We start from the raw sequence: 20,110 nt of genomic DNA, 5'->3' as shown, positions 1-20,110 counted from the left end.
AAGGAGAAAGAAAACCTTTCTGCATAAGAAAAGAGAAGTCAAGTTTCAGGCCTCCTGTGGCCAAATCAATCACTCCACAGTTGGCTTTTACCAACACACTCTGTGTTACATTTTAATTAAAATAAATAATTATTTAATAACTGATTCCCCAGCATCCTAAAGGAGAGGCAATACAGGGAGAGGCTGGTTTTATGGATATGACGGCAGGTCTTTTTCTTTTTTTTTTTTTTTAAACACCGTCTAAGCCGAGCTCTTATTCTTCTAGTTGAAAGTCTGGGAGAAATTACAAGTACTCTCTTTCTCGTTGACTGCTGTATCCCCAGCATCTAGCATCTAAGACAGTTCTTGGCAAATACTAGGCACTCAATAAATACTGTTAAATGAAGTCAAACTCCTTTATTTTTATTGCAGAAATTAGACTCTGCCTCCCAACTGGCAGGTAGCTAAAGCAATTCAACATTTAAGAGATGGATAGAAAAAGGAAGTTCCCACAAGATTATAAAATTGCAGGAATGTGTGGGAAAAAGAATGACCATTCTTCCTGTTACCTACCGCAAATTAACAAACCACCCCAAACTTACTGCTTAAAACTATTTTATTATTACCTCTCACAATCGTTGGAATTGCTAGACTCGGGCGTTTGTGGTCTCTCATGCAACTGCAGCCTTTTAAGTCGTCTCCTTGCTTCCAGAGTCTATTATACAGCAACTAAAGGGATTCTTCAAAAACCTGTCATATCATCTCTCCCCTCTGCTTAATTCAGTGGACCTTTTCGGCACCAGGGACCCGTGCTCCTATGGAAATCTAATGCCTGATGATCTGAGGTGGAACTGAGATAGTGATGCTATTGCTGGGAAGGAGTTGCAAATCCAGATGAAGCTTCGCTGGCTCAAGGGCCGCTCACCTCCTGCTGTGCCGCCTGTTCCTAACAGGCCATGGACCGGTACCAGTCCGTGGCCGGAGGAATGGGGACCCCTGGCCTACAAGACCCACAGGACCTGAATTCTCCATCTCCTTATTGCCTCTCTGACCTCCTCTGCCATCATTCATTCTCCCCCTGGTTTACTTCCTTTCAGTGAAATTTGCCTCTTTGGGGTTCTTTGAACATGCAATCTCTTCAGGGCCTTTGCACTTGCTGGCTAGTCTGCTTGGAAGGCTCTTACCCAAGATATCCACCGGACTCACTCTGCTCAAGCCATTGTTCAGTGCCACCGTCTCAGTGAGGTCTTCGCTGACCCTCCACTTTCCATCCCCCACTGTTTTGATGACTGAAGATGGATGTTTTCCATCCCATAAACAGTCTGGTTCAGAAAGCCGATGTGAGTCTCCACGCTGGACATCATGAACATAGACAGCCCTGGCAATCCCTGGCCAGAAAAGGCATTTGGAAGATTTTTCCACTGGCTAACCCCAAATTGCCGCTCCCGATGAGCTCTCTTTTCATAGAGTGGTAGTCGGAACCAGATTGAAGAATGAGAATCCTCTGAAAACTGGAACTTACCCCAATTTGGGTTCCAGGAGTCCTGCATTGGGAGGAACATTCGATGGATGTTGGTGACTTGTGAATGGGCGGAAGAGCAAGGATGGCCCCGCCTCCCCTGCTCCTGGAGGCCAGCGCGCTTCTCGCCCCCAATCCGCCGCTCGGCGCTCGTCCCTTCTGCGCGAGCCTGCCCCGCGCGTCCCATCGAGCGGTTCGGCCATCGCGCGCCTGCGCCTTGGCGCGCTCAGTCGCAGGCGTGGGGAGCGCTGGAAGTGGTGGTGGCAGCTGGAGCTGGAGTGCTGGAGCTCAGGTAAAGCTGCGGCTTCTGCGCCGCCAGGCCGCCTTCGAGCTGGCTGGCTGGGTGAGCGGCGCGGTGGGGGCCTCCGGGCCCCGCTTCATGTGAGGGGGGCGGCTCCTCGAGCCTGGCGGAGGAGAGCCGAGGGGGCGGGCGGGGGTGCACAGCCCCACAGCCGCCAGCTCGAGTTCCTGCCCGAGCCGGCCATGGAGCCAAGTGTCCGAACTAGTAGGGAACTGGAGGAAAATCCGAGTAACCACGTTGTGCAACAGATGGAGAAACTGAGTTTCAGGGACGGGAGGATCTCTCGAAGTAACAGCGAGTGAGCACCAGGCTCGGGACCAGACGCTCTTAGCGCAGTGCCTGGACTCTTTCCACTTCAGCACTTCATTCATTATTCCGCCTATTTTTAGTTGTTTAGGTGCAAGGCGATGAAATATAGAGATATACAATAAGGTCTTGAGGAGAGACCAATTGTGATACAGTGTTTTATCTTACCAGTTTGCAAACGGAGGAGGCAATGAGTGCTGAGATGGAAGCATGTCTGTGATGCCATGACCGCCCCCTCTGTTACCTAGATTCCATTCCCACCACCCATAGCCGTGCCAACGGCACTGAGGCCTTTGACAGTCCTCCTTGTATCATTGTTATGGGTATGATTATCACTCAGAGCCTCACTGACAGCAGGAACTTCATTTCCTAGTAACCTGGGTTCTAATGTCCCTTCTGCATACGTTTAAGCTTGACTCTTACACGAGTTGTTGTGAGGTTCACAGATGCTCATTCCACAAGCACTGACTATCTGGTATCCGATGGGAATTGTATTAGGTACTGGAAATGCAGTGATGATAAATACAGTCCCTGCCTTCAAGGATCTCACAGGAAATAGACATTTAAATACATGCGTTTTATAATCTGCAAAGGCAGAGATGATCTGTACATCGAAGAGGGGAAGCACATAAGAGGAAAGAAAGGTGTGGCTTCAACCCGAAGGATGGGAGAAGTTAAGAATGGCTTTTTAGACAAGATGATTCTTGAACTGAGTCTTAAAAGTTTCATAAGTGATTGATTACTAGGCACAGGAGAAAGGCACCTAAGGAAGCAAAAATAGCAATACAGAAACCAGAATTATGCAACAGTGTGGTTCATTTGGCACAGAAGGCTTTCCATGATCTAGCATCTGTCTAGTAATATCAAACACTTTTATAGTGCTTGCTGTGGGATTGACATTATTATTTGTGCTTTACATAGATTAATTGATTGTTCACATCAACTCTGTGAAGTAGAAACTGTAATTATCCTCACTTAAAGAATGAAGAAAATGAGGCATAGAAAAGTTACTTAGCTTGCACTATTTCACACAACTAATAATATATGGTAGAGCTGGAATTCAAACCCAGTCAGTCTGGCTCAAGGGTCTGTGAACTTAACCACCAGGTTCCCTTCTAGGAACTGAGGACACTGAGCGATTTAAATGTCAGGCCCCTGGTCACCTCACATATAAGTGGCAAAACCAGAACTCAAACTCAGGTCTTTTAACTCTGAAGGATACAGTGCTCTTAACATCAGATGTGATGGGATCCATTTAGTGCCAAGTTAAAGTTGAATTCCAATCTGAGGCAATGCTTGCTGTGTTCATTGTTGCCATATCTTTAAGTGTGGATGTTGTGCAAGAGCCTTCACTTTGTGCCTTGAGTGTACTGAGTGTAAGTGCTGCAGTTTAGGTATGGATATAGAGGCCCAGGACTGATCATAATTACAGTAAAGGTGCAACATTATTTGCAAGTTCGGTGTTAAATAAATCCTTTTTCTGAACATTGCATTTCACACTTGTATTTAAAAAGTTACATCATTTGTTATAAGTCAAAGAGTGCTTTTATTTTAAATCAGTAAGGATTTATGACCTTGTACTATTTATGACCTTGTACTATGGTAGCTGCTGTGAAGACATTCTTTTGAAGGTCAAACAGTTTCATTTATTACCTTAAGTAATATCTATCATAGTTGGGATAATGAGAAGATGGAAGCAGATGGCTGAATTAGTAAAGGAATCTTAAGCCATTTCATACTTTTCGAAGACCCTAAATGCTTAGATTTGTGCTCTTAATTTTAGCCAGAAGTTTTAAGAATTGTTCAAGGAATAAGAACTGAATCAGAAGCCCACTTGGTAAACTCTTACGCCTCCAAGTGCCACTCAAGCATTACCCTCCTATATAACCTTCCCTGTCTTTTCTAGGAAAACTTAGGTGTTACCTTCACTATTTGCCTTCTACATTTCGATATGGCATTAATGATAGTATATTGTAATTTACTGAACCTGTCTTCTCCACTTAACTGTGAGAAACTCAAGGGCAAGGGCCGGATTTTAAAAATTCATGTCATTCCTCTAGCCGATCTTCCCAGGTTGGAGCTGAGAGTATGTAATGGCGAGTAAGAGAATATCATAAAAGTAATGTTTATGCCATAGCTGAGGAGCCTTTCTTATTCTGGTAGTTTAAAGTTGGAAGTGATGTATTTTACCTGAGTATCAATAACCTATATAGAAATAGGGTTAGTACTGTGTATGCTTTGATTTTTGTTACTTTTTTTTTTCCTGTTAATTGTTTTTCTCTGTGATTACAGTGTGTAAAAATGGAATTTCAAGCAGTAGTAATGGCAGTTGGAGGGGGATCTCGGATGACAGACCTGACTTCCAGCATTCCTAAACCTCTGCTTCCAGTTGGGAACAAACCTTTAATTTGGTACCCATTGAACTTGCTTGAGCGTGTTGGATTTGAAGGTGAGCTCTGGTAATGAGATGTGCTCATAAAATTTTTAGGGTGTTTCAGCCCAATGATTTATTAGTTTTATGAGAGTAAGAGAGGACAAATGAGAGAAAACTAGAACTCATCATTAGATGGAGACTTACCTCTTTAAATTAGGAGCCTTGAAATACCCTATTGCTGTGTGGAAAAGTTTGAGAAGATAGCACTAAGTATTACTGTTTTAGAGCTGAAATGACCTAAAATGAGCCCTGTAAGGATATCAGAAAGAGCAGAGTGGGAATCCAAGTGCCTCACAGTCAGTACTTACTATGAATCAATCTATATGTGCCAAGTAATATATTAAGTGTTGGAGTACAGAATAGAAAAGATAACTCAGATCCCAATCGCCATTAGACCTTAAACTCTAATGGATAAATACACATATAAATAGATTATCATTGTGTAGTGTGGTAGATGTGATAACAGAGATACAGTATAAATAAAAATACAGAAAAAGCTGCTCTTTTACTTAAGGGATTCAAGGAAGGCTTCAAGAGTAACTGACCCTTGAATTGAGTCTTGAAAAATAGAATGCCAGATTGACCAGTGTGGAGAGAATATTCCATGCAGAAGAAATAACATGCAGAGATACACTCATGATTTTCACAGCATGTTCTGGCAACTGCTATTCATTCCATATGGCCGTTATACAGAGTATAAGGGGAGGGGTAGATTTAGTGAGAAAGGGAAGCAGAGGTCATGCTATAAAGGGCCTATACTCCATGCTGAGGGATTTAGTTTTTCCTGAAAGCAGTGGGAAACCAGTGAAATGTTTAAATAAAATTATAATGTGGTTAGATTCGTGTTTTAACTATTCTAAGTCCTTTGCATCTTTATATATTTTTTTAAATCACCTTATCAGTTTGCACAGAAAGCGTTGCTGGGATTTCGATTGGCATTGAATTGAATCCATAGATCAATGGGAAGGGAAATCACATCTTAATACTGAGTCTTCTGATCCATGAATATGGTATATCTCCATTTATTTAGATTTTCTTTAATTTCAGTGGTGGTTTATATTTTTCAGTGTATAAGACTTACACATATTTAATTTATCTCTAGTTTATACTTTTGATGCTGTTGTAAATGGCGATTGTTACATTCCAATTTCCAGTTGTTTGTTGCTAGTACATAATGAGTACCTTTTTTTATACTGACCTTTTATCCTGCGATTTTGTTTAATTCACTTACTAATTCTCCCTTTTTGTAGTTTCCTTATGATTTTCTATAGTTTGACCTAATCAGTATTTATAGAACATTTTACCCAGTAAAGCAGAATATATATTCTTTTAAAGTACTTAGAACTTTTACTAACATAGACCATATTTTTGGAAGTAAAACAGGTCTCAATAAATTTTTAAGAATCAGAATCGTATAAAATATATTCTCTGTCCACAGTAGAGTTGAATTCGAAATCAGTAGCAGAAAGATATCAAGGGAATCCCTAAATATTTGAAGATTAAACAACACACTTCTATATTACCCATAGGTTAAAGAAGAAATCACAAGAGAAATTAGAAAATATTTTGAACTTACTGAAAATGAAATACACTGTATTAAAACTTGAGGGATATGGCTAAAACAGTGTTCTGAGGAAAATTTATAGCATTAAGCACTGTATTAGAAAAGAAATGTCTCAAATTATCATCTAAGCTTCTATTTTGAGAAACTAGGAAGAGGAGCAAATGAAACTTGAATAAGCAGAAAGAAAGAGATTAAGTAAAAAGATAAGAGCAAAAATAAATGAAATAGTAAAAGCATTAGAGAAAATCAATAACATTGTTAAATCTCTAGTTAGATTAATCAGAGAAAAAGAGAAAACACAAATTACTAATAATGGGAATGAGAAAGGGTACATCGCTATAGATCCTACAGACATTAAAAAGATATTAAGGGAATATTATGAACAACTTTATGGTGATGAATTCTACAACTGAATTTGCATTTAAAAAAATTTGCTTTGGAAGCTGTATTGCTTTCCTGAGACAGACCCATGCGCATTTCTATGCAGTAGTCTATATGACATTCATATTAAGAGACGTGTTTTAGAATAGATTTTCTTTTTAGAACTCAATCTCACAGGTGAAGGACTCATCTTATTAAAGGAACTTAGGACACTGTAAAATATCCTAATTTCCTTTAGTAACTCCTTATGGATTTGTCATCTGTAATTTTTGTTTGTTTTACTTTTGCTGTATCTTCAGTTTTGCTTGGGGGTGACCTATTGTGGTATATTTAATACCCGCTGCATAGAAAATTTCTTCTCACTGAGGCACAATCAGAATTTGCCTTCTAAACATAGGATTCTGTAATTTAATAACCAAGTCTATGTTCACTCTGTTTTCATTGTTCGTGATTTTAGAGAAATTAACATAGCCCTGCTTAGCACTTTTCTCTCTCCATACAGAAAAGTTTTGGTTCAATTATTAGACTGTCCCATATTTGTACTTACTTCCTTCACTCTATCCACTCTACCTAAAATGTCCTCTCCAACCTATGGAAATGTCACCTTCTCTTTGGAATCCCAAACAGTATCAATCACCCTGTCCAATATGCTTCCATCACACTTCGTGTTTATGTCTTAGTACCTCTCAAGGCCTATTTTATGCTATAGTTAGTGGCATAGGAGACTAATCTGAGAGCAAGTACTGTGTCTAATTCACCTTATAACATCAGCATTTTACATACAGTATATACTAAAGAAATTTTTGTTGGACTTAAATTCATAATGGCCTACCCCAAAGGCCATCCCTTCCATGAAACTTTTCTTAGTTAATAATTTTCATATCTAATATCTCCGTGTTGAAAGTAAACCCATATTTATATGGGCAAATAATTTTCAATTTAAAAAAGCCAAAACATACAGTGAAGAATGGAAAGCCACTTCAATAAATGCTGCTGGCAAAACTGGAAAGCAATAGAATGAAACTAGACTGTTGTCTATCACCACACACCAAAATTAACTCAAAATGGATTAAGGACCTGAATATAAAATCTGAAACAATAAAATGCATAGAAGAAAACATAGGAACTAAACTCAAGGACCTTGGACTTAAAGAAAGAGGATTTTATGAATTTGAACTCAAAAGTAAGAGAAGTTAAAGCTAAAATAAATGAATAGGACTACATCAAACTAAAAAGTTTCTGCTCAGCAAAAGAAATTGTCAACAAGGTAAAGAGACAGCCATCCCAATGCGAAAATATATTTGCAAGCAACGCCTCCTACAAGGACCTAGTATCTAAAATATACAAAGAGCTCATACAGCTCAATAATAACAAAAAACCAAATGTTCCAATCAAAAAATGGGCAGAGGACCTAAACAGGCACTTCTCTCTAGAGGACATACAAATGGCCAACGAATATATGAAAAGATACTCTACATCACTGCCTATTAGGGAAGTGCAAATCAAAACCACAATGAGATATCATCTCATACCTGTTAGAATAGTGATAATCAACAGGACAAGTAATAACAAATGTTGGAGAGGATGCGGAGAAAAAGGGACCCTCATACACTGCTGGTGGGACTGCAAATTAGTACAGCCACTATGGAAAACAGTATGGAGGTTCCTCAAAAAACTAAGAATTGATCTACCATATGATCCAGCAATCCCCCTTTACTGGGTATTTACCCCAAAAACTTGAAAACCCATATCTGAAAAGATATTTGCACACCGATGTTCATAGCAGCATTGTTAACAGTAGCCAGGACATGGAAGCAACTGACGTGTCCTTTGATAGATGATTGGCTAAAGAAGCTGTGGTACATACATACAATGGAATATTGCTCAGCCATAAGAAGAGATGAAATACTGCCATTTGCGATAACATGGATGGACCTCGAGGTAATCATGCTAAGTGAATTAAGCCAGACAGAAAAAGTTGAAAATCACATGATATCACTTACATGTGAGATATAAACCTAAAAGCAACAAATGAACAGGACAAACAGAGACTCATGGACATGGACTATAGACTAGTGGTTACCAGAGGGTCGGGGATGGGGGGAGGGGGGAGGTAGATAGTGTTAAGGGGGTTAAATATGTGATGACAGAAAGAAATCTAAGGGAGGTGAACACACAGTGTAAATATATATATGCCTTATTGTTAAAGTGTACAGCTGAAACTTGGATTTTATTAACCAATGTCACCATTAAAAAAAAATTTTAAATAAAATAAAATAAAAATAAAAATATCTCCATGTTGAGTTTCTTAGGAACAGGAACCATGTTGAGTTCTTTTCTGAATTCCCAGTGCCTATTTTGTCCTTTACATATGAAATGTATTTGTATTTATTGAAAGAATGAGTGAGTTAGTAACTGAAAGAGAGTGGGGAAAAGAAGAAAAAGGAAGAGTAAATGACTTGGAAAAGAGGAAGAAAGAGGAGAGGAAAGAAAATGAAAAGAATAATTACAGTGAAAGGGAGAGATGACTATGACCTGGAGCACTGTCATTAAACATGTAGAAATTGTTCCACTTTAGAGTTGCTAAAATCCCATCTTCAGACATCAGCAATACATGTTGTATTTCAGTGGATTACTTTACACTACCAAAGATCTATGACAAAAACCCCAAGTTTTCTGTCACTGATAGCTACATGGATGAGGTAGACATCTGTTATGTGGAAATTGCCTCTTACAAGGGTTCGTTGTGATTCTCAGTGAAACACTAATCACAAACTCGATGGGAGGTGGTGATAGTTCTTTCTTTGTAGTGAATGAAGCTTTAAAATGTGATCCAATTTGTATATGCTTTGATGAATGCTCTCATTTTTTTTGCATCAAGAAGTGGCATATAATATATTAAAATGTGGGCTCTAACCAGACAGACCTGAGTTTCATCTTGAATCCATTGCTTACTAGTTGTGTGACCCTGAACAAAGTCATGCAACTTTTAGTCCAAGTTTTTCCATTTATGAAATGAGATTGTTACAAGAATTAAGAGAACACATGTAAAATACATTGAAAAGGCTTAGTAATGTTAGCTCTTATTATTAAATCTAGAAACAGACCAGATCTACTTGAAATTGTGAAACCATTTTCTAAATGAATGAGAGTTTTTGTATTTTTCCTTCTTTTTTTTCTTTTGTGCTATAGAAGTCATCGTTGTTACAACCAGGGATGTCCAAAAGGCCCTATCTGCAGAATTCAAGATGAAAATGAAGCTAGATATTGTGTGTATTCCTGATGAAGCCGACAAGGGAACTGCAGATTCTTTGCGCCACATATATCCAAAACTTAAGGTGAAAAACTATTTCTTGATTTTTGTTATTTATTGAACATAAATGTCATCTTATGTTTTTCTAGTGCATTATAGTTTACATGCTTTTTGAAATACATATTCTTGCATCACATACTTCATTGCCCATGTTTTCTTCCAAACTGTGTTTAGTTTGACTGCTGGTGAAGGTTTAGACGTTTAGTTGTCACAGTCACTGGTTTCCAATATTTTTGAGTAATAGTACATCTTTATATATATATAAAAAAAGATAAATTTACTTGAAAAGATTCCATTTCTATGAAGTTTATGAGTAAGCAAAATTTTCATATAGTGATAAAAATCAGAGCAGCAGTTGACTCTGCAGATGACAGATTAACCGGAAAGAAGTACAAAGGAACTTTTAAAAATTCCAGATCCCCTTACCTGATAATATTTGAACTTTTAGTTTCCTTTGTTTCAGAAACTAACAAGAGGATATGGGGTGGTTTCATAGAGTAGTGGTTAGCACGTCTGCTTTACACGCAGAAGGTCCAAGTGCGCGGGAGGAGACGCCCATCTTCAGAGATCCAGTTCTTAAGGGGAGACAGCAACATCCTTAAGTCAAGGGTAGAAGTGAGAGGGGGAGGGATTTAAAAAAAAAAAAAAAAGAGTATATGGGTATGAGGATGCAGTCTCCTCAGTAGCTGGTGGCCCATAAACTGAGAAAGATCCATCATAATTATTCTAAAATTGATGTTCTCTGGAAAAAGTTCAGTCTGTGATAACGTTGCTATCTTGTTTGAATTGGAGGACAGACTTTTTTCTGCTGTTTCTAGTGACTATAAACATTTTTTTAGTATGTTCAACCTACCTGTGCGCTAAAGAACAAAATAGTGCGGAAACATACATAGCCTTCCCCCCACCCTGCTTTTATTGGGGAATAATTTACACAGGGTAAAATAGACAGATATTAAGGAATTTACAGTTCAGTGAGTTTTGACATGTATGTACTCCCCCGATTACCATTACCCAAATCTAGAACATTTCTGTCACCTCTAAAATTTCCTTTGTGTTTCTTTTTAGTCTCTCACTTCTAGAATCAACTGCTGCTCTGATTTCTAGCACCATATATTAATTTTGCTTGTTCATGAACTAGATACAAGTGGAATCATACAATTTTGTTTTGGTTTCTTTTGTTCAACATAATATTTTTCAGATTCATTCATATTGCAGGTATAACTAGTTCTTTTTTATTGCTGAGTATTCCATTGAATAAATATACCACTATTTACCCATTTTCCTGTTGTTAGTCATTTAAGTTGTTGCTAATTTTTGAATATTATGAATAAAACTGTTACAAACATTGTTCTGCAAGGCTTTTTATGAAAATATTCTAGGTCATAGGGTTTACTTTATTAGAAACTGCCAAACTTTTCCAAGTGGTCGTACCATTTTATACTTCCATCAACAATGTGTAAGAGTTGCATTTATTTCACTTCTTTATCAATACTTGGTATTGTCAATCATCTTAATTTTAACCATTCTCGTGGGTGTGTATGTAGTAGTATCTCATTGTGTTTTTAATTTACATTTTTCTAATAGTAATGATGCTGACCACCTTTTTGTGTGTTTGTTCCTTATCTGTATATCTTCATGGAATATCTGCTCAAGGTATTTGCTTATTTTTTAATTGAGTTACCTTTTTATTATTGGTATAGAAATTCTTTATATCTTCTAGATGCAAAGTCTTTTATCAGATATGTGTTGTGAATATTTTCTGCCAGTCTGGCTTGCCTTTTCATTTTCTTAATGCTATCTTTTGATGACCTGAAGTTTTAAATGTTTGTGAAATCCAGATTACTGAGTTTTTCCTTTTTGGTTATTTTTGTGTCTTGTCTAGGAAATCTTTGCCTGTCCAATTTTGTGAAGATATTTTTTTATGTCTACTTCTAAAATGTTATAGGTTTAGTTTTTATATTTATTCTATAACCCATCTTGATTGGATTTTGTGTTTGGTAGGGATAAAGGTTTATTTGTTTCCATACAGATATTTGGTTGTTCCAGCACCATTTGTTAAAAGGACTTCCCCCATTGAATTGCCCTGGTGCCTCAGTTAAGAATCAGTTAATCATATATGTGTGGTCTATTTCTATCCTCTCTATTTTGTTCCATTGCTCTATGTGTCTGCCTTTTTTTCAGTACCATGTTGAATAATGTCTTGATTATTTTAACTTTATAGGAGGTCTTTAAATCAGGTCGTGTAAATCTGCCAACTTTATTCCTTTTCTTTAAGATCATCTTGGCTCTTGTTGGTCTTTTGGATTTCCATAAATTTTAGAACCAGTTTGTCAGTTTCTACAATAAAAAAAAGCTTTCTGGGATTTTTATGGGAATTGCACTGAATATATAGATCAATTTGTGGAGAATTGACATCTTAATATTGATTCTTCTAATCTTCAAACATCTATTTATTTAGGTTTCCTTTAATTTCTCTCAATGGCATTTTATAATTTTCAGTTTAGAGATTTTAAACATCTCTTGGTAAATTATTCCTAGGTAATTGTTTTTAATGATACCGTGATTGATATTTTTTTATTTTGATTATTTTGATTTTTTAAATTTTTAAAATTTATTTATTTTCGGTAACTGGTATTTTTAATTCAATTTTTTCCATTTTTTTGTGGCTTGTATATAGACATTCAGTTGGTTTTTGTGTATTGACTTTTTACCCTGTGACCTTGTTAAATTGTAGGTTCTTTAGGATTTTCTATATACATCATCATGTTGCCTGAAAATAAAAACAGTATTACATCTTCCTTTTTAATCTTTATGCCTTTTATTTCTTTTTATTATCTTATTGGCCAGGGCCTCCAGTGCAATACACACACACACACACGCACACGCACACGCACACATCCATTCACTTTATGGTCTCCCTTTTTATTTTTCTAAGCTTCCACCCAAGTTGGTGCTTCTGATGGGATGGGGATTTCCAGTACCATCCCAATGTTACTTTCTGGAGTGCAGCTGCTTATTTCTTTAGGGAAAATATGAGGGATTTCACTAGTGTAATGAAATGAGAATTCATTCTTTCATAAGGACAGATGCCAGGTTTACCAAGAAGCTTAGGATGTTTAGTGGTCTTCCCAAGGGCCATTTTAACTATAGTCTAAAAGTTTAGGATGGAGGTGCGAACCCTCTTTGCTCTCTAATCGCTAAATCTTCGAAATGTTATTTTTATTTTAGCCCGGAACTGGAGATCCTGGGAATCTCATGAGTTCCTCTAACTCTTAGAGGCTTGAGAATAGTGGCAACTATTAATAGAAGAGGACATGAGGAGGAGATGCCAAAAGGACATTTTACTCTGAACTTACTGCTTTCTTTGGTTATGATTAGTTACTCCTTATTTTAGGACTTCCCCTTGCACCTAAGGTCAGAATTCTCATTAAGTCATTTGGCACAGTCTCATTTCTTTTCCTCCCTTACCCCCTTGTTTCCACATCATTTACATAGCATCCTTTACATATAATCCTACCTTTGTGCCTTCTTCTCAAGCTATGACTTTGGCTAGCAAGTCTCTTCTGTCTTTGGTATATCTCCTTGTTTTCTCCTATACCAGTGGCTCCTGGAATCCTAGCTTCACATCATCTTGCATTCCAACCTGGAGTAGAAGGCAACAAAGCTAACCTATGGAGGAATATAGATAGACTCCTAAACAGCCATTAAGAACAAAGTAAAACCTGAGCTAAGCCAAAATTCACAACTATCTTGTGATCAACGTAAACTTGTAGGAAGGGCAGTGGAAATACATATAAACAGTTGAAGAAAGTGTGACAGCCTGAGAAGGCAGTTTGTCAGTTTTGCTAAGGGGTGTCAGGTACCTCTCTAAAGGAGATAGTTGTACCCCCAGACTATGTGGGTACATGGTTTAAAAGCAGTGCCCACTTGAACCAATTTATTTCTCTTCCCCTGTGCCCACAGAGCAGTTTCTTAAACATTTCGAGACTCTTTTGGTCTGATTTCAGTAAAATTTTAGGTAAGGTAAGAGTATTTCCTTTGAGAGTTTTGGGTTTATTAGCTTTTGGTTCTTTTATCTTTACCTACTTTCTCCAGATTGAGTTCCCCAGATATTACTGTGAGGTTATCCCATGTAGCTTCTGCTTTTCTCAGAGAAAGACTGCATAGTATATTAACTTTATTTAGCTTTTTTGTTAAAAATTATTTCACCATTTTAATTAATATATTTTTTAAATTTGCATTACATTTGCTAAATGTATTATAGTCCTACTTATATGTGGAAATTTCCATCATGTGTGCTTATAATATTGAAGCTGGACATCATATATTTGTTATGTTTTTTCAACTAAAGGACACATTTCATTTGGTTTTATTTTTCTGGCACCGTTTTCTGTTTTATTTTGCCTTATCTTACGATTTTGCTGATTTACTGGCTTCTCACTTTTTATTTCAGCTGCCCAAACCTCTTTCCCTGACTTATTAACAAAGGTTTTTGGCTCGTTCATTCTCCCAGGCCCTGGGTGATTGAGCTCCATTCTTATAATTGGTGTTGATAACGTGAAAGTTCTTAGATTCTATATTTTCTCCATAATAGTGTTTCATATTTATCTATGAATGATTCAGTCTTATGTATGTCTGAACTCATTTAGCGAATATTTATTGAGAGTCAACTAATAATAATGATTATAGTTGCTATTTATTAAACACCGATTGTGGACCATTGTTATTTTTAAAATAACTATGAGATTTTCAAACACGTACAAACACAGACATTGCCCGTGTATCTGTCACCTAGCTTCAACAGTTACCAACCCATGGCAAATCTTTTTTCATCTATATCCCCACCCGACTTACTCCCTCTCATGTTTTTTTGAAGCAAATCTCCGACATCATATTATTTCATCTGTAAATATTTCATGATATATTGCTAAGATGAGAATGCTTTAAAAGATAAAACTTTAATGCCATTATAATACCTAAAAAACCAAATTAATAATAATTCTTTAGTATCATCAAATATCCAATCAGTGTATGAGTTTCCAGTTGCCTCATAAATATAGGGTTTACATGTTTTTAGTGTAAATCAAGAAGCAAATAAGGACTATACATTACAATTGGTTGAAATGTTTCTTTTAATATACAGGTTTCTAGCAAGAGCAAGATGATGGTGGCATTCACAAATTTAGAGGCCGCAGGACAAGAAACAGGTTTTTAGGGGTAATAAGATGTATAACCACATTTAGCACATTAAATATTACTATTTCTTTGCTATTTCACAAATTTGGATGCTTGTATATCTATCTGGAACATATACAGTTCCCTCTATTCTTACCTATTTCTAATAACTATTTCCTGGTGTTCTGTCTTAGCCTTGCTTTCGCCCGCAAAAGCAGACCCCAATGTAAAGGTATGTCTACGGGTAGTTTATTTTGAGAAGTGATCCCAAGGAACAGGAGTGGAATTTGTAAAGAGTGATATAGGGGGAAAGGGAAAGCCAATCTAAGTGTGTGTTCTAGACTTGGTTACCACTAGGGGCAACTAAGGCTCTCTTTCCCTGGGGACCTTTTCACGGGCCAAGTGGAATGTAACCCAGAGTAATTGCCCAAGACTCAGAAAAGAGGAGTATTTATTTACTAGCTGCCTTTCCCCATTGGTCAAAGGTTGCCCATAGGTATAAATTTCTTCACACTTAAGGTTTGCATGTGTGCCAGAATGGCTGAGTGGGTTCCCACAGAAATCCCACTAGAAGTGTGAGGGCAGAAGATGAGAGATGGCTGGTGAACAGGGTGAAATGCTATCAAGTTACGTAGCTGATTGTCAGAGAAATGGCTGGAATAAAAAGATTGGCCCACAGAATGTTAGATGAGTCGCAAGAGATGGCTTATTCGTCATCTTTTAGGATTTGGCTGCATTACCTCTAGAAGCCTTCCTTAACCTCCAAGGTTAGATTAATTGTCCCTCCTAATTGTGCCCTAAGCACCTCTGTGCTTATCCTTATTATATAGCATTTTTATGTAATAACTATTATAATCCCTATTATCTGTTTTCCTCTCTTCCAATCCCTTGATAGACTGATATAGAATTAGAGTCCAAAGGAACAATTTTTTTGTTTCAGATGCAGAAACCTAAAGGAGAGCAAAGGATTAGACCAGCCAAATAGTAAAGGCTGTAAGGAATTAGAGGGTTGATATTTTATCGCATTCGTTGTAAAATCTACAGTGCCCAGCACAGAGTTTGGCACTTATCAGTGGTTAAAATACTATATCAATATTTTTTGAATGGGTGAATGAATGATGAATGACTGAATAAATGAATAAATTGATGGATAAACAGAAAAGATGACTTTGGTTTTAGACCTCTTAAGAATTAGATTCAAGTGGGATATCTATCAGGGAGTGGCTAAACTTATATAGAATTCAGGAAGAAGATAGGAGCTAGAAATATAGGTCTAAGGGTCATCAGCTTATAAATGACAACTGAAGCTATGAATATGAACCATCTTTCCCACAAGAATGAGTAGAGTAAATGAAAGGACAGAATACAAAGGGCCTGAGGAAACACCAAACGTAATAGACAGGTGGAGAAAGAGGATCCTTTGACTCACAGCCATAGATATTTCAGTACAATAGATAAATAATAACTAGTACATACACGTGGTTCAAAAGTCAAAAAGTATAAAAAGGTTTATAGTGAAATGTTTTCCTTGTCCACCAGGTACCCAGTTCTCCCTATTAGCAATGACTGTTATTCATTTCTTATACTTTGAGGGTATTTTTAAGAGGGAAGCAACTTGAACATTTTTATAAGAGAGCAAGAGGACAAGAAGTACAGGAGTAAGGAAATAAATGATGGATGAAATCCCCAAGGAGACAGGAAGTAATGAAGGAACAGCTTTGGGCAAGAGGAAGTCTTTATCTTCCACTGAAGTGACAGGTGAGGAGGTAAGGCTCAGATGCAGATCAGGAAGGAGACAAAAAATAATTCACTCCTAAGGCCTCTATATTCTTGATGAAATAGGAGGCACTGTTGTCTGTTAAGAATATAGAAAGAGGATGGTGATGGGATTGGGACCCACAGAGTAATGAAGCTTTGGAATTGCCACTGGAAAATGAGAGAAAGCTGACTGCGGACACTGAGGAGATGTAGGCAACATGAATTACTACAGTTAGCGTGGTTGTGGGATTTTTTTCCCTTTTACCATTACTCAGGGGTCTGGTTGTAGAGAAGACATGTTTGCATTGATCAGGGATATGGGCAAAGTCGGCATTTGTACTCACTGGAGAATGGGAGAACCGAGGTTAGAAAGAATGAGATTTGGCTAAGGGCTCAATGGACAAAGGCCTGCATTCCCTCCTTGGCATGAGCTTGGCAGAAACTGTTTCTCTCAGAGCCTCAAGATTGGATTTGGGTTCTGGGTGAGAGTTTATCTATCCCTCTTCTTTGGAAGAGTTAGGTTGCTTTCATTTCTTTCACTATGTATAGTGCTACAGTGAACATCTTTGTACCACTTCCTCTGTGCTCTTGTTGGGAAGGTAGACACCCACAAGTGGTGTGTGAGTGTTGAAGTATGTGCATTTCCAGTTTTACTAAATATTAGCAGTTGCTCTGCAAAGTAGTCCTTCTAGTTTACATTCCCACCATTACTATAAATTAAGGTTCTGGTTTCTCTCTGTCCTCACTAATAATTGGCATTCTCAGACTTTTAAATTTTCGTTAATATGATGGATACGAAATGGTACCTCACTGTTGGTTTAATTTTGAATTTCTTAGACTACGAATTTAAGAATTTTTTGTAGGTATATTGGCCATTTTTCTTTTCAGCGAATTTCCTGTATATTTCCTTTGCCCATTTTTTGCTTGGGTTGTTTGTCTTTTTCTTACTAATTTGTATATATTCTATATATTCTGTGTACTAATTCTTTGCTAGTTATATGGGTTATAGTTTTTTCCCCCCCATTTGTCACCTCTTTTTTTCTTTTTGTTTATGATATCTTGTCATACAGAAGTTTTTAACTTTTTTGTGGTGAGCTAGATCTTTATGATTGGTGCTTTAAATTTTTTTTTTAATTTTTAAAGTATTATTAAATTCTTACTAAAATATTAAAGGAAATTTAAAATAAAAAAACTTCACACATAATTCTGCCACCTGTTGCACGTACCTATTTCCCATTTTCCTTCTGGTTTCTATCGACACATGTATCCATTTGTACATCGTAATTACAATGTGTAGTTATAAATAGTATACTGAAAACAAAAGTTTTCTCCTTTTATCCAGAATTACATTATTGCACAAACATCTAGCCGCATCTTTATGTTATCTTAGTGATTACCAATTTAAATGAGGGCATGGTGTTTCTTTAAGTGTTCTGTGGTTGGAAATTTCAGTTGTTTCCAGTTCTGTTTGTTGCAAGCATTGCTCCTCTGAAGGATATTTTACTCAGTATATCTTCAGGGTGGCTCACTGGGTAGAAGGTGGCACTGGGGTGTCTGCGTTTCCAGATGGGTTTTCTCCACATCTGTGGTGCATACCTTAGGTCTGTGAATCTGCTTCCCCACAACTTTAGTGTCTAGTTCTGGAGGCTGGACATCCCAGAGGTGGTGACAGGGTTGGTTCTTCCTGAAGCCTTTTTCCTGGATGGGTAAACAGCCATCTCCTTGCTCCCTGTGTCCTCACATGGTGGTCCCTCTGTGCTGATTGGTGCTTTTGGTGTCTTTAAAAAATGGCATAAGGATAGACTCTTGCTATCTAAAAGCGTTACAATTTTGCTTTTTATTTATATTTTTATGTGATATGAGATAGATGCTAATTTTATCTTTTTCCCAAATAAATAGTTGGCTATTCCACCACTATTTATTGAATAATATGTTTTTCTTCCCTGATTTATACTAAGTTCCACATATACATGGGACTATTTTTAAGTTTTCTCTTCTACTCTACTGGTCTACTTCACCAGTACCTTATTTTAATTACCATAGCTTAAGAAATTCTGTCTTATAGGATAACTCCCCTCTACCTCACATCATCATCATCATCATCATCATCATCATCATTATTAGTATTATTATTATTATTTTAAAGTTGCCTTGGCTTTTATTCATCTTTGACATATGAATTTTAGCATCAACCATGAAAAATCTTTCTTGGTGTCTGGGTGGAATGACTGATTTTCAGATTACTTTGGGAGAGTTGGCATTTTATAATACTGAGTCTTTCTATTCTTTGACCATACATAGCTCTCTGTATTCAGGCTATTTTTATGTTTTTAAATAAAGTTTAATAATTTCCTATAAATATGTCTTATGCATCTTGTGTTGAATTTATTAGAATTTATTTGTTATTATTGAAAATGGTATTTTTTTAAAGGTCCACACATTATATTTGATTGTCTTTTCAGTTTCTTAGTCTAGAACAGTGTCCCCCGTCCACTTTTTTTCCTTATCTTATTGACTTATCAAAGAAAACAGGTTGTTATGTAGAATCTCCCAAGTATGTCTGATTCCTTTCTACTGATATCATTTAACTTGTTTCTTAGTATTTTTTTGTAAACTAGAATTTGGATCTAAATGTTGATTAGATTCAGCTTCAGCTTTTTTGGCAATAATGTTTCATGTGTGTACTTAATATTGCATTGTATCTAGATCTAATATGAGACATTCCTTCAAAAAGCTCTAATTTTTCTACCTACAGCTTTTTACATGTCAATCATACCCCAATAAAGTGGTTTTAAAAAAAAGGCCCTGGTTTCTTTTTGTGAAGAATGATGTTTTAGATTATAATCTGGGCTCTAGGAGACATAGAAGCTCTAATTTTAATGTAATTGATTTTTTTTCAGTCTTTTTCTTTATGGTTTGTGATTTCTATGCCTTGCTTTAGAAATTCTTCCCTATTCTGAGGTTTTAAAGATATTTTCTTATAATCGCTTCTGAAAGTTTTAGTTTGGTTTTTCACATTTCAGGCTCAACTTAGAATCTCTCCATTTATTTTAGTCCTTTAAAGTATGCAGTTCAGTGGTTCTTAGTATGTATAAAACTCTTAATTAAATGTTTTTGTGTAAAATATTTGTTTGTTTATATTTTTGTTTTTTGCTGCCTACAGCACCTGGTATTCGAGGTGGTCTCCCATCCAAGTACTAACCAGGCCCAACCCTGCTTAGCTTCCGAGGTCAGACAAGATTGGGCACATTCAGGGTGGCATGGCTATAGAGGTGTAAAACATATTTAAAAATTATCAAATCTCCAAACAAGACTCAAGGAACTATGTACTATCCTGTCTTGCAAGTGTGCAGCTATTGCTTCTTGATATCTGCCTCTAA

The 20,110-nt window shown here is 36.9% G+C and overlaps 1 protein-coding gene and 1 pseudogene across 2 annotated transcripts in view; one reads left to right on the top strand and one right to left on the bottom strand.

The window, feature by feature from the left end:
• Nucleotides 1-1,672: 1,672 nt before the first annotated feature.
• The window catches only part of EIF2B3 (eukaryotic translation initiation factor 2B subunit gamma), a 90,205-nt gene continuing 71,767 nt past the window's right edge, over nt 1,673-20,110 (top strand). The window contains exons 1-3 of one of the 2 annotated variants that reach the window (XM_036233216.1): nt 1,673-1,790; nt 4,398-4,554; nt 9,677-9,822. In XM_036233216.1, coding sequence (XP_036089109.1) covers nt 4,407-4,554; nt 9,677-9,822 — 294 coding nt within the window. In that variant the 5' untranslated portion in view covers nt 1,673-1,790; nt 4,398-4,406. The remainder of the gene's footprint in view (nt 1,791-4,397; nt 4,555-9,676; nt 9,823-20,110) is intronic. The other variant, XM_016123496.2, reaches the window with a different exon arrangement.
• LOC118606832 lies at nt 19,885-20,002 on the bottom strand (annotated as a pseudogene).

This window comes from Rousettus aegyptiacus, unplaced genomic scaffold, assembly GCF_014176215.1.
Source record: "Rousettus aegyptiacus isolate mRouAeg1 unplaced genomic scaffold, mRouAeg1.p scaffold_m13_p_1, whole genome shotgun sequence".
Lineage (NCBI taxonomy): Eukaryota > Metazoa > Chordata > Mammalia > Chiroptera > Pteropodidae > Rousettus > Rousettus aegyptiacus.
The sequence above is the reverse complement of the archived record's forward strand: the minus strand, read 5'-3'. Positions and strand labels throughout refer to the sequence as shown.